The sequence below is a fragment of the Canis aureus genome, chromosome 19, assembly GCF_053574225.1.
Source record: "Canis aureus isolate CA01 chromosome 19, VMU_Caureus_v.1.0, whole genome shotgun sequence".
Classification (NCBI taxonomy): domain Eukaryota; kingdom Metazoa; phylum Chordata; class Mammalia; order Carnivora; family Canidae; genus Canis; species Canis aureus.
In genome coordinates this window covers 57,579,377-57,595,811 of record NC_135629.1, presented here as the reverse complement: position 1 = coordinate 57,595,811, position 16,435 = coordinate 57,579,377, and the positions used below count along the sequence as shown (strand labels likewise).

The 16,435-nt window shown below is 42.4% G+C and overlaps 1 protein-coding gene across 1 annotated transcript; it reads right to left on the bottom strand.

Moving 5' to 3' along the window:
* Positions 1 to 344: 344 nt before the first annotated feature.
* LOC144290899 (zinc finger protein 669-like) lies at positions 345 to 8,380 on the bottom strand. Its single transcript, XM_077860570.1, has 6 exons — positions 8,225 to 8,380; positions 3,815 to 3,910; positions 3,502 to 3,628; positions 2,147 to 2,207; positions 1,498 to 1,706; positions 345 to 1,006 (listed from the first exon to the last, which is right to left on the bottom strand). Coding segments are annotated over exons 1-6 (498 nt in total). The 5' UTR covers positions 8,228 to 8,380; the 3' UTR covers positions 345 to 1,004.
* Positions 8,381 to 16,435: the final 8,055 nt, after the last annotated feature.

Sequence of the window (16,435 nt, the reverse complement as noted above, 5' to 3'; positions counted from 1 at the left end):
AGAGTTGGATGCTAAAACAACTTAGCCACCCAGGAGCCCAGAAGGAACCAATGTTAATGACACCCTGATTTCCAACTTCTAGCCTCCAGATCTGGAGAATAAATTTCTGTTCCTTTAAGTTACCAACTTTGTGGCAATTTGTCAGGGCTGCCTTAGCAAAATAATGCTTAAAGGAGTATTTATCTCCTAAATGTTTTTCTCAGAAAGAACTAGAAATAATGTGATAGGAGTCTACTTTAAGGCACTAATAATGTCAACAATATAAAATGCTTATAAAATTTTTCTAATAGTATGTAAATTTTGTGCACAATAAGTGATGTAATTTACATGAAGTTTTTCCCACATTTACTGACATAAGGTTTCCCTCCTGTTAGGGTTTCCATGTCTTTTTTTTTTTTTTTTTAAGGATAAGGTACCACAGAGGTCTTTCCCACACTGCTTACATTTAGAGTTTCTCCCCACTGTGAATTCTCACATGTCTTTGTAGGGATGTGAGTCTACTGAAGGCTTTACCACATTGCTTACACTTATAGGGTTTCTCTCTACTGTGAGTTCTCAAATGTCCTCGAAATGATGATGACCAACTGAAAGCTTTCCCACATTGCTTACATATATAGGGTTTCTCTCCAGTGTGAATCCTCACATGTGTTCTAAAGTATGAGAGACTGCTGAAGGCTTTTCCACATTCATTACATGCATACGGATTTTCTCCTGTGTGAGTTCGCAAATGTCTCTTAAACGATGAAGGGGAGCTGAAGGATTTCCCGCATTGTTTACATTCATTTTTTTTTCATTGTTTACATTCATAAGGCTTTTCTCCAGAGTGTGTTCTCATGTGAATCCTGAGGTCAGAGGGCCAGCTGTAGGCCTTCCCACATTCCACACATTTATAGGCTTTCTCTCCAGTGTGCATTCTTGCATGTATGATCAGGTAAAAAGGATGAAGAAAGGCTTTCCCACATTCCTTACATTCGTAGGCTTTGCACTGTGAACCTTCGCATGTTTTCTGAGACAAGGGAGAAGAGAAGGATTTATTACATTCTCTACAGGCATAGGGTTTCTCAACAGTATGAGTTTCCCTATGTGTCCAGAGGTTTGAGGGAGATCTGAAGGTTTTCCCACACTTTTCACATTCATAAGGCTTCTCTCCAGTGTGGGTTCTTATATGAACCCTAAGTTTGGAGAAGTATATAAAGGCTTTTCCACATTCCTTACATGTGTACGGTTTCTCTTCAGTGTGAGCTCTTATGTGTGCCCTAAATGATGAGTAACAAATAAAAGTTCTCGGGCAGCCCCGGTGGCTTAGGGGTTTAGCGCTGCCTGCAGCCCGGGGTGTGATCCTGGAGTCCCGGGATCGAGTCCCACGTCAGGCTCCCTGCATGGAGCCTGCTTCTCCCTCTGCCTCTGCCTGTCTCTGCCCCTCTCTCTCTCTGCATCTCTATGAATAAATAAAATCTTTAAAAAAAAAACAAATAAAAGTTCTCCCACATTCCTTACATCGATGGGATTTCTGTCCATGTTGAAGTGATGTTATGGGACTCTTTAGGGATGTAGTATCCATGATGGCTTTTTCAAACTTAATGTATTCATAGGACTTTATTACTCCAGTAGAAAGTTTCTTATGCAATATAAAATTTGAAATCTGGTTGGTTTCTCCACATTGATTAGTTCCATTATTTTCTGAGAGTATCTCCACCGCATGACACCTGTTACAAATAAGCATCATGTTACCAGTGATTAGCTAACAATTCACTGATGGCTTTTAACAATTAATAGGATTACGTTTTTACCATATTCAATGAATGTGTACATTTCCTGCCCTGTCAGAATTGTTCTAAAGTGGTACATAAGCTAAATGCTCTGATTGAGGGCTCTGTCCCATTTACCATTTCAGTGTTTTTTACCTTTTGGATTTTGTTTCCTGATGGCTGTTTACAACTGAACTATCTCAAATAATCAACACATGCACCACTTTTATAGAACTGGTGAAAATTCTCTGTGAATACTCATCATCTGATGTATACCTACATATGTGTACACACACACAGACACACACACACACACAGAGACACATACACACATTAATATCATGGCGTACTCAGACTCTCTCCTGAGACCTGCTTTCTCTCAAGTTGATGCCACTCACCTCATACATGTCCCCAGGTTCTTGTGCTGATCTTCAATACCATGGCATTTCCAGTTTTCACCTACAATGAAGGACCAGGAATATTTCTTCTGAATCTTACTGTAGTCCATTCATGTCATATTTCTTCCCCAAACATATACTATAGAGGATTTGACCTGGTTTTGAGTGTTATGATATGAAAAACAGCAACAAAACTTTCTTTCTTTGGAAAGAACTGGTGAGATGAAGGCAAAAAAAAATAAGTTGGGAGCACACTTCTTTTCAAATAGTGATCCAAAAAAATAAACAAATTTTATAAGGAGGAATGTACTTTTGAGCAAAGGACCACAACAAACCTTGAAGAGTTTTGGCTATTTCAGGACTTTGACAACAACAAAGACAAGAGGCCAAAATGGTGTGCAATTTACTGGAAATACTCCATGAAGATTGAGATTTATGGCGACATAAACACCCTATTGTCAGGAAAGCAATGTGGAAAGGAATTGGACAAACTGCACATGCTCAATACTAACTTTAAAAGAGAAAATATGGAAGGTTTTTCAGTGTGAACAAAGATATTTGTGAGGATGGGAAAAATAAAAAAAAAAAGATGCCAATGTGTCTGACAAAATGAAACTTCCTCAGTAAGAAGAGTAATTTATTTTTAATTAATATTTCCAAATGTAGGGCAGCCCGGGTGGCTCAGCGGTTTAGCGCCACCTTTGGCCCAGGGCATAATCCTAGAGACCCAGGATCGAGTCCCACATCGGGCTCCCTATGTGGAGCCTGCTTCTCCCTCTGCCTGTGTCTCTGCCTCTCTCTCTCTCCCTCTGTCTCTCTGTCTCTCTCTTTCTCTCTCTCTCTCTCATGAATAAATAAATAAAATCTTAAAAAAATATTTCCAAATGTAATGCTCCCCAACAAGGGTTGTTCCTCTTAAAGCAAAGAGTTATAACCCTTACAGAGGTGAAAAGCATTTAAAAGGGAAAGTATCTGGGAAAGAACTAGGGGTGGTAGAAGGGGAGGAGGGCTGGGGGTGGGAGTGAATGGGTGACGGGCACTGGGGGTTATTCTGTATGTTAGTAAATTGAACATCAATAAAAATAAATTTAAAAAAATAAAGTATTTAGGAAAAAAATATAAGAAATAAAATTTCTTATAAACCAAAAAAATAAAAAATAAAAAAATAAAAGGGAAAGTAGCAGATTCAAATACATACATTAGAAAGTTATTAGACTATATCCTCTAGTAATGTAACCATGTCTGTCTTCCTTAGCTACAAATTCCCATTGTTCAGCTCAAGTTTTGGAACAAGCTCGATAGCTTGCAGGTACTTATACTCTAGAGAGTAAGTGAAGGGATGAAGCCATCCTTACCCACTGAAGTCAGGTTCCTGCAGGTCTCCCGCATCACATCTCTGTAGAGCCTCCTCTGAGCACAATCCAGCAAAGCCCACTCCTCCGGGGTGAAGTCCACAACCACATCCTCAAAAACCACCGAGTCCTGAAACATCCCACAGATTCTGGTTCAACAGGGTACTATTCTCCACCAGTGTGTGCGAGGAAGGGGGAGGGGAAGCTGACTGGGGAACCAGGACTTGAGTCACAGCAAGTTCACACGTAGTTCTGTGGCCTCCCATCAACTCTAGGGCTGTGTCATCCTATCTCCTTCCCTGTCTTCAGCACTTACATCCTCAGGGATGCCAGCTGGCCTTGTAGATTTAATAGCATCTCTAATGAGCTCATCCTGCCACAGTCTGTGACGATTTTCACTCTTCCCCTCCACCTGAAGGGTCCAAAGAAGTCCACAATAAGTCAGAGATATGAAAGAAATACTATACAAATGAAACAATGATTTCCTCTTTAAAAACATCAGTTCCTTGCGATGAAAAGGATTTCTGGGATGCCTGGGTGGCTTGGTGGTTAAGCATCTGCCTTCTGCTCAGGGCGTGATCCTGGAGTCCCGGGATCAAGTCCCACATCAGGCTCCCTTCATGGAGCCTGCTTCTCCCTCTGCCTGTGTCTCTGCCTCTCTATCTCTCTGTGTCTCTCATAAATAAATAAATAAAATCTTAAAAAAATTATTCTCTTTCTTCACTGTCCTCTACAGGCCTTAGCACATGAAGCCAGCATTGGACCTAGATGAGGTTTTAATGAATGAAAACATGTTGAGGGCCTGGGAGCATTTCCTGCTTCTCTGCCCACCAAGAATTTGATTCTTAAGGGGCCTGGTTATGCCCAACCCTCAACCCAGGCCCTGAATGGACATATTTCCTTGAACTCTGATACACTGTCAACTGGCAGGTCCACCTGGTAGAATAAGAATATTCTTCAGGAGAGGCATTAATACTTATCTGTCTCCTGTTTTTCTATAAAACAGCAATCCTTCCTTTCCTACATTCTCTCTAGGAGACAGGCAGTGTATTGGCAAACGAGCTCAGGCAGAAGTTCAGACCTCACCACAGGGCCTGCGTTCGTGGGCCAGGGTGCTGGTAACCACTAGTTATGGGTGACAGCTCTCCTTCAACAGACAGACTGACATTGCAAGATGTCAGAACAGCCTTGTCTGTCCAGGAAAAGTGTGCCCTGGTTCTGTGAAGAGGCAGTTATGAGTTCCACTGTAGAAGTGAATAAATTGAAATCCAGAAGGGTTTGCCTGTGAATTTGCTGAGATCATAAAATTCATAAAGGTCTCAGGTAGCACCTTCCTCCAGACCATCTGTTCCCACTGTAAAAATCCAGAGGCACTGACCTATATACCAGCCTCCTGGTTCTCTACACACAATAAGCAGTCCACACCCTTTGCCCTGCAGACAAGCTTAACTGCCCAGCCCCGGAACGGGGACTCCATTGGCCTGCAGGATCCCCAGAAAGCTTATCCTTTGAGAAAGCACATCATTCCATTGGCTTCTGCATGCACAAGTGCAAATAGAGGCTGCCACGCTGCAGTACAGGTGCAGCAATTTGCCTGTACAATAAACAGCAGCAGAACTAGAAGTCCAGATGGAAACACTCTTCTTATGAGGTAAGTAAAGCTGCTTTGGGTCTTCTAATTACAGTACAGTGGTATCTAGCGTTGTCTCACAACAAACTTTTATCCACAAATTCGGTGAACTCTTCCACTGTTGCGTGCCATGTGATATTTTAAAGCCATGAATGCCCATAACAGCCTCAAATCAGTATTAACAATACTATGTACTACTGAGCATCCCTGATGTGTGAAATACTTGACACAGAGATTTCCAAACATTAGCTTGTTTCTCTTTTTTTTTTAGCTTGTTTCTCATAATAAATCTCCCAAGTAGATATCATAATCAGTATGTAACAGGAAAGTTAGAAGGACAGTCAGTAACACTCACTTTTACCCAATTCGAATGTTGTAAGTCTGCTTGTCTTCAAAGCCTTAAGTCCTAGTAGCTGTAATTCTAGACATACATACACCTTACAATATGATTATGGCTGTTACATCATTTAGGCTTTTCCAGCCATGTGGTTTCCGTGCAATTGCTCAGCTATGCCTTTGTGCCACAAAAGTAACTACAGACGACATGGAATGGAATGGCTGTGGCTGTGTGTCAGTAAAAGTATATTTACAAAATAAGTGGCAGGCTGGATTTGGCCTGTGGGCTGTGGTCTGTCAACCTCTGATCCAGAGCAGTACCATCAGAGTGGAAGATAATATAGTGTATCTAAATTTGAATTTTCTTGTAACCACCTTATAAAAAATATGTATTGAATTCATTTTAATTACATATATATTTAAGATTTTATTATTTATCTGAGGGAGAATAAGAGAAAGAGAGCACAATCAGAAGGAGAGAGGGAGAAGCAGACTCCCTGTTGAGCAAGGAGCCCAATGCAGGGCTTGATTCCAGGACCCTGAGATCCTAACCTGAGCTGAAGGTAGATGCTTAACCAACTGAGCCACTCAGATGCCTTTCATTTTAATATTTTTTATTTTGCCCATTAAACTTTTATTTTGCCCATTTCAACATGTACCCAATTATTGAGATATTCTGTATTTTTGTCATAGTGCTACAAATCTGGTATGGATTTCACACATACAGCCCAACTCAGTTTTGACTAGCTGTATTTCGAAAATGCAACAGCCTCATGTGGTCAGAGGCTACTGTAGTAGACTGTGCAGTGCAGATCTGTGAAGACTAGAAACATGAAACATTCTTATTTCACGCATTTTTGGGCTCCTTCTGGTAAAGCCCTTGTCTCAGCCCTTACTTCTCTATACATCTGTAACTCTCATTCATTCATTTGCTAAAAATTGGTTTAGGTGATAATTCCCACTACATGCAGCTACAGGGTATAGTGCTTTAAAAAAGAGGAGAATTCTGAACCACTTGTGTCTTAAATTCTCATGTGGGAGGAAAATAAGGAAATCTGATATAATCTAGGTGAAGGGTAAGTGCTGTAAATAAAATAGAGACAGTGAAAGCATATGGAATTAGAAGGCAAGCAAGCCAAACTAGGGCAAGATAAAATAAAAACAGTAAAAGTAGCCACAGATCCATAAAAACAGAACAGACTGATGACTGCCAGAGGGGAATTCTGAGTACTTCCAGGGGCTCAGTCCATTAAGCATACAGCTCTGGATTTCAGCTCAGGTCATGATGTCAGGATTGTGAAATCAAGCGCCATATTGAGCTCCATACTCAGTGCAGTCTGCTTGTCCCTCTCCTTCTCCTCCCCCTGGCTTGTGCACTACCACAGTCTCCCAATAAATAGATATAGATAGATGGATAATCAATCTTTTTAAAAAAAGATAAATGTATTACTACCATATAGAGAAATAATGTGCATAATAAATTACAACCAAGCTCATTTTATTTCAGGAATGCAAGAATGTCTAAAGACTGACCATAAATTAATACATTTTGCTCCATTAATAGAAAATACAGAAAAATCAGGGATGCCTGGGTGGCTCAGTGGTTGATCATCTGTCTTTGGCTCAGGTCATGATCCTGGGGTCCTAGGATCAAGTCCTGCATCAGGCTCCCCGTTGGGAGCCTGCTTCTGCCTCTGCCTGTGTCTCTGCCTCTCTGTGTGTCTCACATGAATAAAATCTTTAAAAAAAAGAAAATACAGAAAAAATTTCATGTCCTTCCATAGAAAGCAATGAGCATTACCATTATTCATGTATAGCAGCATTTAATACTCTGGAACCAGAAGGACGTGCTAGTTGGCTGATTGTGGAAGATGGTGCATGGAAACACCTACTGCAATGTTAAGAATTTTGAAAGAGTAAAACAGTTCCCTTGTCAAGAAGGCAAGACACATAGCGTCCTCTATTGTACAATGAACTGGAGGCCCTGGTGAATCATAAATGAAAAGCAAAATAATACGAGAAAAGGGTTGAGACATCATTACTTGTAGATAAGATTTCTGCATGTAAAGACTCAAAGAATTTACAGATGGTCAATTAAAATCCGTGCACTTAACAAGGACACTGGCTCGACGAATAATGCTCAAACGTGAATTTACTTCTAACCAGGAACAGTATTTTATTTTATTTTATTTTAATATTTATTTATTTATTATTTATTTATTATTTATTATTTATTATTTATTTATTTATTATTTATTTATTTATTTATTTAAAATTTTTGGAACAGTATTTTAAAAGACACCTTTCAAATCAGCACCAGTACTGGAGGTTTTGTTTTCAGTCCAAATGGAGAAACACAGCAAGTCCATGGATTGGAAAGCTCAGGACCGGGTGGATGTCCGTCCGTCCTCGACTTCATCTACAGATTCGACGTGGTCCCAACTCCTTGTCCTGGAGTCTGTCCGGCTGTGCTGACCCTAACCCTCGCTTTCTGCGTTTGAGAAACTCGGTCCCCCGGGCACCAGAACACATCCACTGCATCACCGCACCTCTCTTGGGTACCTTCTCTGCCACACCCTGTCTCCGTGTCTGTGACACCGGCCGTGGAGGAGAGGACGTGAGAGGGCGCCGGGGACCCCCCCACAGCCGGGGGCGGACACTCGGGTCGGGACCCCGAGGGCGGGCACACGCGGGCCCGCGGCCCCCTGCAGCCGGCTCGAGCCAGCCCCCCGCATCTCGGCCCGGGCCGCGCGCACTCACCATCTCGCGGCCCCGCTCCGGGCTCCCGGGGGCCCTCCCCGCGCCTCCGCGGCTCGGCAGGTGAGAGCGGCGCGCACGGGGCACCTGGGGCTGCGCGGGGCAGGTGCCCAGGCTGCGATGTGGCCCGCCCCCTGCCCTGATTGGACAGTGGTCCGGGCTCTCCCTCTCCCGCGGTTCCTGATTCGACGCGGCTCCTGTCCCAGCGTCTCCGATTGGGCGGTGTGCCCGTCTGCACCGCCCCCGTCTGAGTGACGCGCGGGGCGCGGAGTCACGTGGCCGAGCCGGGCGGAAACGCCGTCGTCCCCCTCAGCCCTTTTCCCCGCGGGGCCTCCGCTGCCGGAAGTGCGGTTGGAGCCGAGCCCGCCCCCCGCGCGGCGCCCCGCCCTGCGGCCGGAAGTCGGGGGTCTGCGTTCCCGCGGGGCGCCCCCTGCCGGGAGCCGGTGGGCACGGGCCGGGAGGCCGGGGCTCCGGAGGCGGGTCCCCGCGCCGCCACGTCGAGGGTCTCAGCGCCTTCCCGGCTGCATTTTCAGGGATGCACATTGTGCTGGTTGGATCTCGAAACGTATTGATTCTTTAAAGTTTGTGTTACGTGCACTTAAAACAGATCTGACTCTGATTTGCTGCCTTAAGATTTCATTTATGTCGTTTTAATGTGTTTTAATGGGTGCCCGGGGCTTTTCCTGCTGCTGTTGCGTCTATATTCTGTGTCCTTCCCTCGTGGTCTCCTTGGCTCTGTGTAGGGGGCACCGATTCATCCAATAAAGACCCGGACGGGCGCCTGGGAGGCTCGGCCCGTTACGCATCTGTCTTCGGCTCAGGTCTTGGACCCTGGGTCCTGGGATGGAGTGGGGCGGGCTCTCTACCCGGGGACTCTGCTTCTCCCCCTCCTTCTGCCCTTCCCCTGCGCGTTCTCTCTCCCTCTTAAATAAATAAAATCTAAAGAAAAAAAAAAAAAGAATAGGAAAGAAGTAGGTGTGATGGTTAGAGGTGGTAGCTTTGCTTTCTTGAGGGAGCTAAAGACAAAAATATAAACTGTTAGAACTGATGGAAAGAGTCCATTTACCAGATACCATTAAATATTTTATAATATGTAATGTAGGAGTCCCTGGGTGGCTCAGTCAGTAGGGTGTCTGCCCTCGGCTTAGTTGTGATCCTGGGGTCCTGGAATTGAGCCCCATGTTGGGCTCCCTGCTCAGCACGGGGATGGGGGGGCTGCTTCTCCCTCTCTACCTGTCCATCCCCCCTGCTCCTGCTTGCTCTATCTCAAATAAATAAAACTTAAATATATATATATATATATAATTGAACTAAAATTGCATTTTCATAATATATATATATACAAAGGCATTGAAGTGTATGTATAAAATGTTGAGGAATAGGCTTAACACCAAATGTAGGATCTGCGTGACAGCAATTACAAGTGTTTCCTGATGGAGTAACAGGTGTCACTTTCATGATACATAAGCAACTTGGTGGGATTGAAGATTTCTCAATGCAAAGAACCACATCTCTCTAGACACAGCCATAAAGTTTAGTGAAATTTCCAGTGAAATTTTCATCAGGAACTTCTCTGGGCATCATAATGAAATAATTCTAGGGGATCCCTGGGTGGCGCAGCGGTTTGGCGCCTGCCTTTGGCCCAGGGCGCGATCCTGGAGACCCGGGATTGAATCCCATGTCGGGCTCCCGGTGCATGGAGCCTGCTTCTCCCTCTGCCTGTGTCTCTGCCTCTCTCTCTCTCACACTGTGTGCCTATCATAAATAAATAAATAAATAAATAAATAAATAAATAAATAAATAAAAAGAGTCTCTGAAAAGTAGTGCAAGGAGTAGCAAGGCAAATATTCTAAATGAAGAATGAAGAATTTTCTGATCACATGCACAAATAATTGAAACGGTCTGTTGCCATTATAAGAAGAGACCAGTAGTTCCCAGTCAGTTCCCTCACTTTGCACCTCGGGGACATATGGAAATATCTGGAGGTGTTTTTGGTTCATTGATGGGGATATGAAGAGAGTATAAAGCCATCTTTAGTAGACACCAGGGATGCTGTAACATCTTAAAATACACAGGATCAGCCCCTCAGAAGAAGAATTTTACCCAAAATGTGAATGACGCCAGTGTTGAGAAATTCTGCAACAGATAGAGAAGCCCTTGGAAATGTATTAACAGACACAAGAATAGAATAAAATATATAACTTATGGCAAGAGCTGATTCAATCTATGGTCCTCTCTTCTAGTACAACGAAATAATTTCCAGATGGATTAAAGATGTAGACCTAAGAAAAGACAACAAAAATCCTACAAGAAAACATCAGTGTTTCTAGATGCGTAAGTGAAATTCATGACATCCAAAGAAAAAATATAATGATTATTTGAAAAACAAAAAGTTAAAATGTCTAATAGTAAAAGACAAAAGAGGGATGCCTGGGTGGCTCCCCAGCTGAGTGTCTGCCTTTAGCCCAGGGAATGATCCTGGAGTCCCAGAATCGAATCCTGTGTTGGGCTCCCTGCAGGGAGCCTGCTTCTCCCTCTGTATGTGTCTCTGCCTCTCTCTCTGTCTCTCATGAATAAATAAATAAAATCTTAAAAAAATAAAGAAATACCAACTGGGAAGTGTTTTTAATAACATTATAGCAAAAAAAAGGCAATATCATTAATATTTTTAAGAGCTCTTCTAAATCAAATGTGAAATGTAGAAATCCAATAAAATGTGCAAAAGCTATGCACGGAAAGTTAGAAAAATTATAAATTACAAATGCCTAATAAAGATGTGAGAAGAGGTTAGTTTCTTGGGCCCAGAATGGATAATGGGAATAGATGTACTTATTAACCAGCAAAATAGCAGTTTTGATTTCCAAACTCATTAGTTGAGGCTTATAACCTAGGGGAGGGTCAAAGGAATGCTTCTGTAGTTACTCCTTAAGATCCTAAACCTGAAGTAGCACCTCATTGATGGAGGGGTTTTGGATATTAGTACTGCCATCCAGATACTCAGAAATGCAGGTTGGTTTACTTACCACAGCTTTATTTCAAATGCGGCACCTTTGTTGGTGCAGACAAATCAGGCTCCTGGCATCTGACAGGCAGCTATTGGTTTAGCAAATGCTTTCTGCCCATTCTGCTAGTAGATACAGTGAGGATCAATTTCCCTTTTTTTGGTAGGCCCTTCAGTGTACTTGTCTGTACTGTCTCTATGCTAGATCAATAGTCCTGGTCTTTGTCCAGCTAGAGTACAGACACATGCCTATCTGACAGTGGGAATGCAGGGGAATTGCAGGGAAAGCTTGTGAGCCTATTGTTATTGAATTGTCCCACATATCCCATATATAGTTTGCCCTATGATTAATATTTTATGTTATTTTGACATGTTTGTTACAGTTACTGGACAACGCTGACACATAGTTGTTAACTAAAGTCCATACTTTATTTATATTTCCCTGGTTTCCACCTGATGTCCTTTTTCTGTCACAAGACCCCATCTAAGACCCCACATGACTCTTAGTAATCCTGTCTTCCTAGGTTCCTCTGGGCTGTGACAATTTCCCAGACTTTACTTGTTTTGGATAACTTTGTTTTGAGGAGAACTGAGCAGGTGTCTTGAAGAGCGTCCCTCGATTGAATATGACCAATATTTTTCTTTATGATTAGAGTAGAGCAGTGGGGTTTGAGGAGGAAAACTAAGAGGTCAAGTTTTAGCTATTTTCATCCCATCATATCAACCGTACCTGCTACCAACATGATTTATCACTGTCATTGTTGACCCTGGTCACCTGGCTGAGGTGTGTTTGTCAGATGTCTCCATTGTAAACTTTAAGCACTTCCATCCTGTACTCTTTGGAAGGAAGTCATTATGTGCAGCCTTCACTTAGGAGTGGGGAGTTGTGCTCCATCTCCCTGAAGGCTGTCTACATGAGTTTTCTTGAATTCTTCTGCATAGGAGTTTTACCTATTTACCACATTTATGTATTTATGCAATCAGTTATTTATATCACTATGAACTCATGGATATTTTATATTTTAGGTTATAATCCAAAACTACATTATGTATTTTGTTGCTCAAGTTTTTCTAGCTTTGGCCAAGGAGACCTCTTTTGTTTGACTCTCATATCCTTCTGACATGCTTCTAACCTTGTGGGGGATTTTTTGTTTTTGTTTTGTTTTTAGCACTTCTGTAATTTCTGGCTGTACATGCTGCTCCAGGCTCTCCTCATCTGATGTAAAAATCACATTTCCTTTCTTGCCCTAGTCCTAGAATCACTAATTTCTCCAGGGAACCCTGATTCTGTTGGAGAATGGTTTGAGAAACCACGATCTGGACACTGGGTGTGCTCATTGCTATTGGCATGCCATTGGTTCTAGGCTATTGTAAGTGTTTATAATTATATATATTTTGTATCATTTGCTGTTTCTCCCTCTATCAGGAAGCTATATTTTGCTCTCTTATACTCCTTTCTTTGCTATTTAATAATGTTTGTAGTCTTGTGCTGGCTGTTGTCTTTGTACTTATACATTTTTAAAGCACTTAGTTCTGTATTTTTTTTTCTTTATCTTTTACTGTCTGGTTTATCAGGGTTGCTTTTGTATACTTAATGCCTTCCCACTGCCTGTACATCAATGAGTTCTGTTACTTCCTTTTCTCATCTCCCTTGTCCCATTTTAGTTGCATTCTTTCTACTTTCTCATGATCCATAACATTTGCACATAGTCTTCTACCCTCTTTCCACCTTTGCTCTATTATTAGATGTATATTTATATATTTTAAAAACACTCCCCATCAGTACCTTGGCTGAATTTTCTCAGATATCACTTGCTTAGATGAAGTTCATGCTCTAGTGGGTTACAAGAGGTGATGAAGGGGACAGATTTTCCTAAGTTCTTTTTATGTTAAAATGTTTTTCTGTAGCCTTGGTATTTGAAGGACATCTTGGCTGGATATAGAATCCTTGGCTCACATTTATTTTCACTGTTTTTTTTAAATTAATTAATTAATTAATTATTTTTATTAATTAATTAATTTTAAAGATTTTATTTATTTATTCATGAGAGAGAGAGGCAGAGACACACAGGCAGAGGGAGAAGCAGGCTCCATGCAGGGAGCCCAACATGGGACCCGATCCCAGGTCTCCAGAATCACACCCCAGGCTGCAGGCAGCACTAAACCGCTGCGCCACCAGGGCTGCCCTAAACACCATAATTTTTTCCCATTCTTTAGTTTGCTTTCTGTGTGTAGAAGACCTTCCTTTCCCCCTATTTGTTTATTCATATTGGTTTTTGGCTCCTGGTTTCTAATATTGTTCAGTGGGCTGTTGCTTTCATTATTGAATCTCACTCAACACTCAGAATTTTGCAAATCTTCCCATTGAGAGCCCTTTCAAAATAGTTTTTGAAATAGAAATAAAAACTATTTTTGGGGTATCTAACTGGCTCAGTCTATAGATCATGTGACTCTTAATCTTAGAGTTGTGAGTTCAAGCCCCACATTGGGCACAGACTTTACTTAAAAAAACTTTTTAGGGATCCCTGGGTGGCTCAGCGGTTTGGCGCCTGCCTTTGGCCCAGGGCGCGATCCTGGAGTCCCGGGATCGAGTCCCGCGTCGGGCTCCCTGCATGGAGCCTGCTTCTCCCTCTGCCTGTGTCTCTGCCTCTCTCTCTCTCTGTGTCTATCATAAATAAATAAAAATCTTTAAAAAAATAAAAATAGGGGGATCCCTTGGTGGCTCAGCGGTTTGGCGCCTGCTTTTGGCCCAGGGCGCGATCCTGGAGTCCTGGGATCGAGTCCCACATCGGGATTCCGGCATGGAGCCTGGTTCTCCCTCTGCCTGTGTCTCTGCCTCTCTCTCTCTCTCTCTCTGTCTATCATAAATAAATAAATAAATAAATAAATAAATAAATAAATAAATAAATAAATAAACTTTTAAAAATTCAAAATAAAAATACATGATTTAAAAAAAAAAACACATTTTTTAAGGGCAGCCCCGATGGCCCAGCGGTTTGGTACCGCCTTCAGCCCGGGGTGTGATCCTGGAGACCCAGGATCGAGTCCAGGTCGGGCTCCCTGCATGGAGCCTGCTACTCCCTCTGCCTGTGTCTCTGCCTCTCTCTCTCTCTCACTGTGTGTGTATCTGTCGTTAATAAATAAATAAAATCTTTATTAAAATTTTTTTTTAATTTTTTAAATTTCTTATAACTAGCAGAAGTAGTTAGGAAATAACTATTCAGGCATACCTCAAAGATATTGCAGGTTCAAAGATACTGCAGATCACTACAACAAAGAAAATACTGCAATAAAGTGAGCTAAATGAATGTTTTGGCTTCACAGTACATATAGAAGTTATGTTTACACTATACTGTAGTCTGTTAAGTGTGCAATAGCATTATGTCTAAAATTATATATATATATATATATCTTAATTTAAAATACTTTATTGCTAAAAATGCTAACCATAATATGAGCTTTCAGCAAATCATCATCATTTTGCTGCTGGAGAGTCTTTTCCTGATGTTGGCGGCTGCCGACCGAGCAGAGGGGTGACTGCTGGCGGTGGGGGTGCTGTGGCAATTTACTAGGAGACAGTGAAGTTGCCACATCAATTGGCTCTGCCTTCCGTTCTCTGTAGCAGGCAATGCTGGGTTTGTTTTTTTAAGATTTTATTTATTTATTCGTGAGAGACAGAGGCAGAGACACAGGCAGAGGGAGAAGCAGGCTCCATGCAGGGAGCCCAATGTGGGACTCGATCCCAGGACTCCAGGATCACGCCCTGGGCCAAAAGCAGGCGCTAAACCACTGAGCCAGCCAGGGATCCCTACAGGCAATGCTGTTTGATAGCATTTTACCTACAGTAGAACTTTCAAGATTGGAATCCATCTTCTCAAACCCTAGTGCTGCTTTATTAAGTTTATGTAATATTCTAAGTCCTTTGTTGTCACTTCAACAGTCTTCACAGCATCTTCATCAGGAGCACATTCCATCTCAAGAAACCACTTTCTTGCTCATCCATAAGAAACAACTCCTCATCCATTCAAGTTTTATCATGAGATTGGAGCAATTCAGGGGTACCTGGTGGCTAAGTCAGTTAAGCACCTGCCTTTGGCTCAGGTTATGATCCCAGGATCCTGGGATCAAGCCCCTTGTCAAGCAGGGAGCCTGCTTCTCTTTCTCCCTCTGGCTGCCACTCCCCCCTGCTTGTGCTCTCTTTCTTTTCTTTTCTTTCTTTCTTTTTTTTTTTTAATTTATTTATGATAGTCACACAGAGAGAGAGAGAGAGAGGCAGAGACATAGGCAGAGGGAGAAGCAGGCTCCATGCACCGGGAGCCCGATGTGGGATTCCATCCCGGGTCTCCAGGATCGCACCCTGGGCCAAAGGCAGGCGCTAAACCGCTGCACCACCCAGGGATCCCTCTCTTTCTGTGTCAAATAAATACATAAAATATTTAAAAAGAGAGAGAGATTGCAGCAATTCAAATATAACAGTAATGAAAAAGTTTGAAATACTGTATTACCAAAATATGACACAGAGACATGAACTGAGCAAATGCTGTTAGAAAAATGGCACCGGGATGCCTGGGTGGCTTGGTGGTTGAGTGCCTGCCTTTGGCCCTGGGCATGATCCTGGAGACCCAGGATCGAGTCCTGTGTCAGGCTCCCTGCATGGAGCCTGCTTCTCCCTCTGCCTGTGTCTCTGCCTCTCTCTCTCTCTCTCTCTCTGTGTGTGTGTCTCTCATGAATAAAAAAATAAAATATTAGAAAAAAAGAAGAAAAATGTCACCAACAGACTTGCTGGACACAGAATTGTCACAAAACTTCAATTTTTAAAAACATAATATCTGCCAAGTGCAATAATGCAAAACAAAATAAAATGAGGTATGCCTATATATAATTAAATGCTAAACATACTCTGTATTAGTTTGTTAGGGCTTCTTCAATAACAAAATAACACAATTAATTGTAGGTGGCATAAAAACAAATTTACTTCCTTACAGTCCTGGAGGTGGAAGTCCAAGACCAGAGTATCCATAGAGCTTGTTTCTTTTTCTCTTTTTTTTTTTTAAGATTTTATTTATTAATTCATAGAGACACACACAGAGAGAGGCAGAGGGAGAAGCAGGCTCCATGCAGGGAACCTGACATGGGACTTGATCCTGGGTCTCCAGGATCACACCTCAGGTTGCAGGCAGCGCTAAACCGCTGTGCCACGGGGGGCTGCCCTA

Excerpts from the sequence above, each read along its gene's own strand:
- LOC144290899 (XM_077860570.1), bottom strand. Across the intron at positions 3,629-3,814 it reads CAGCTGGCATCCCTGAGGAT|GACTCGGTGGTTTTTGAGGA; the intron begins GTAAGTGCTGAA and ends GGGATGTTTCAG. Across the intron at positions 1,707-2,146 it reads AACCTGGGGACATGTATGAG|GTGTCATGCGGTGGAGATAC; the intron begins GTGAGTGGCATC and ends TATTTGTAACAG.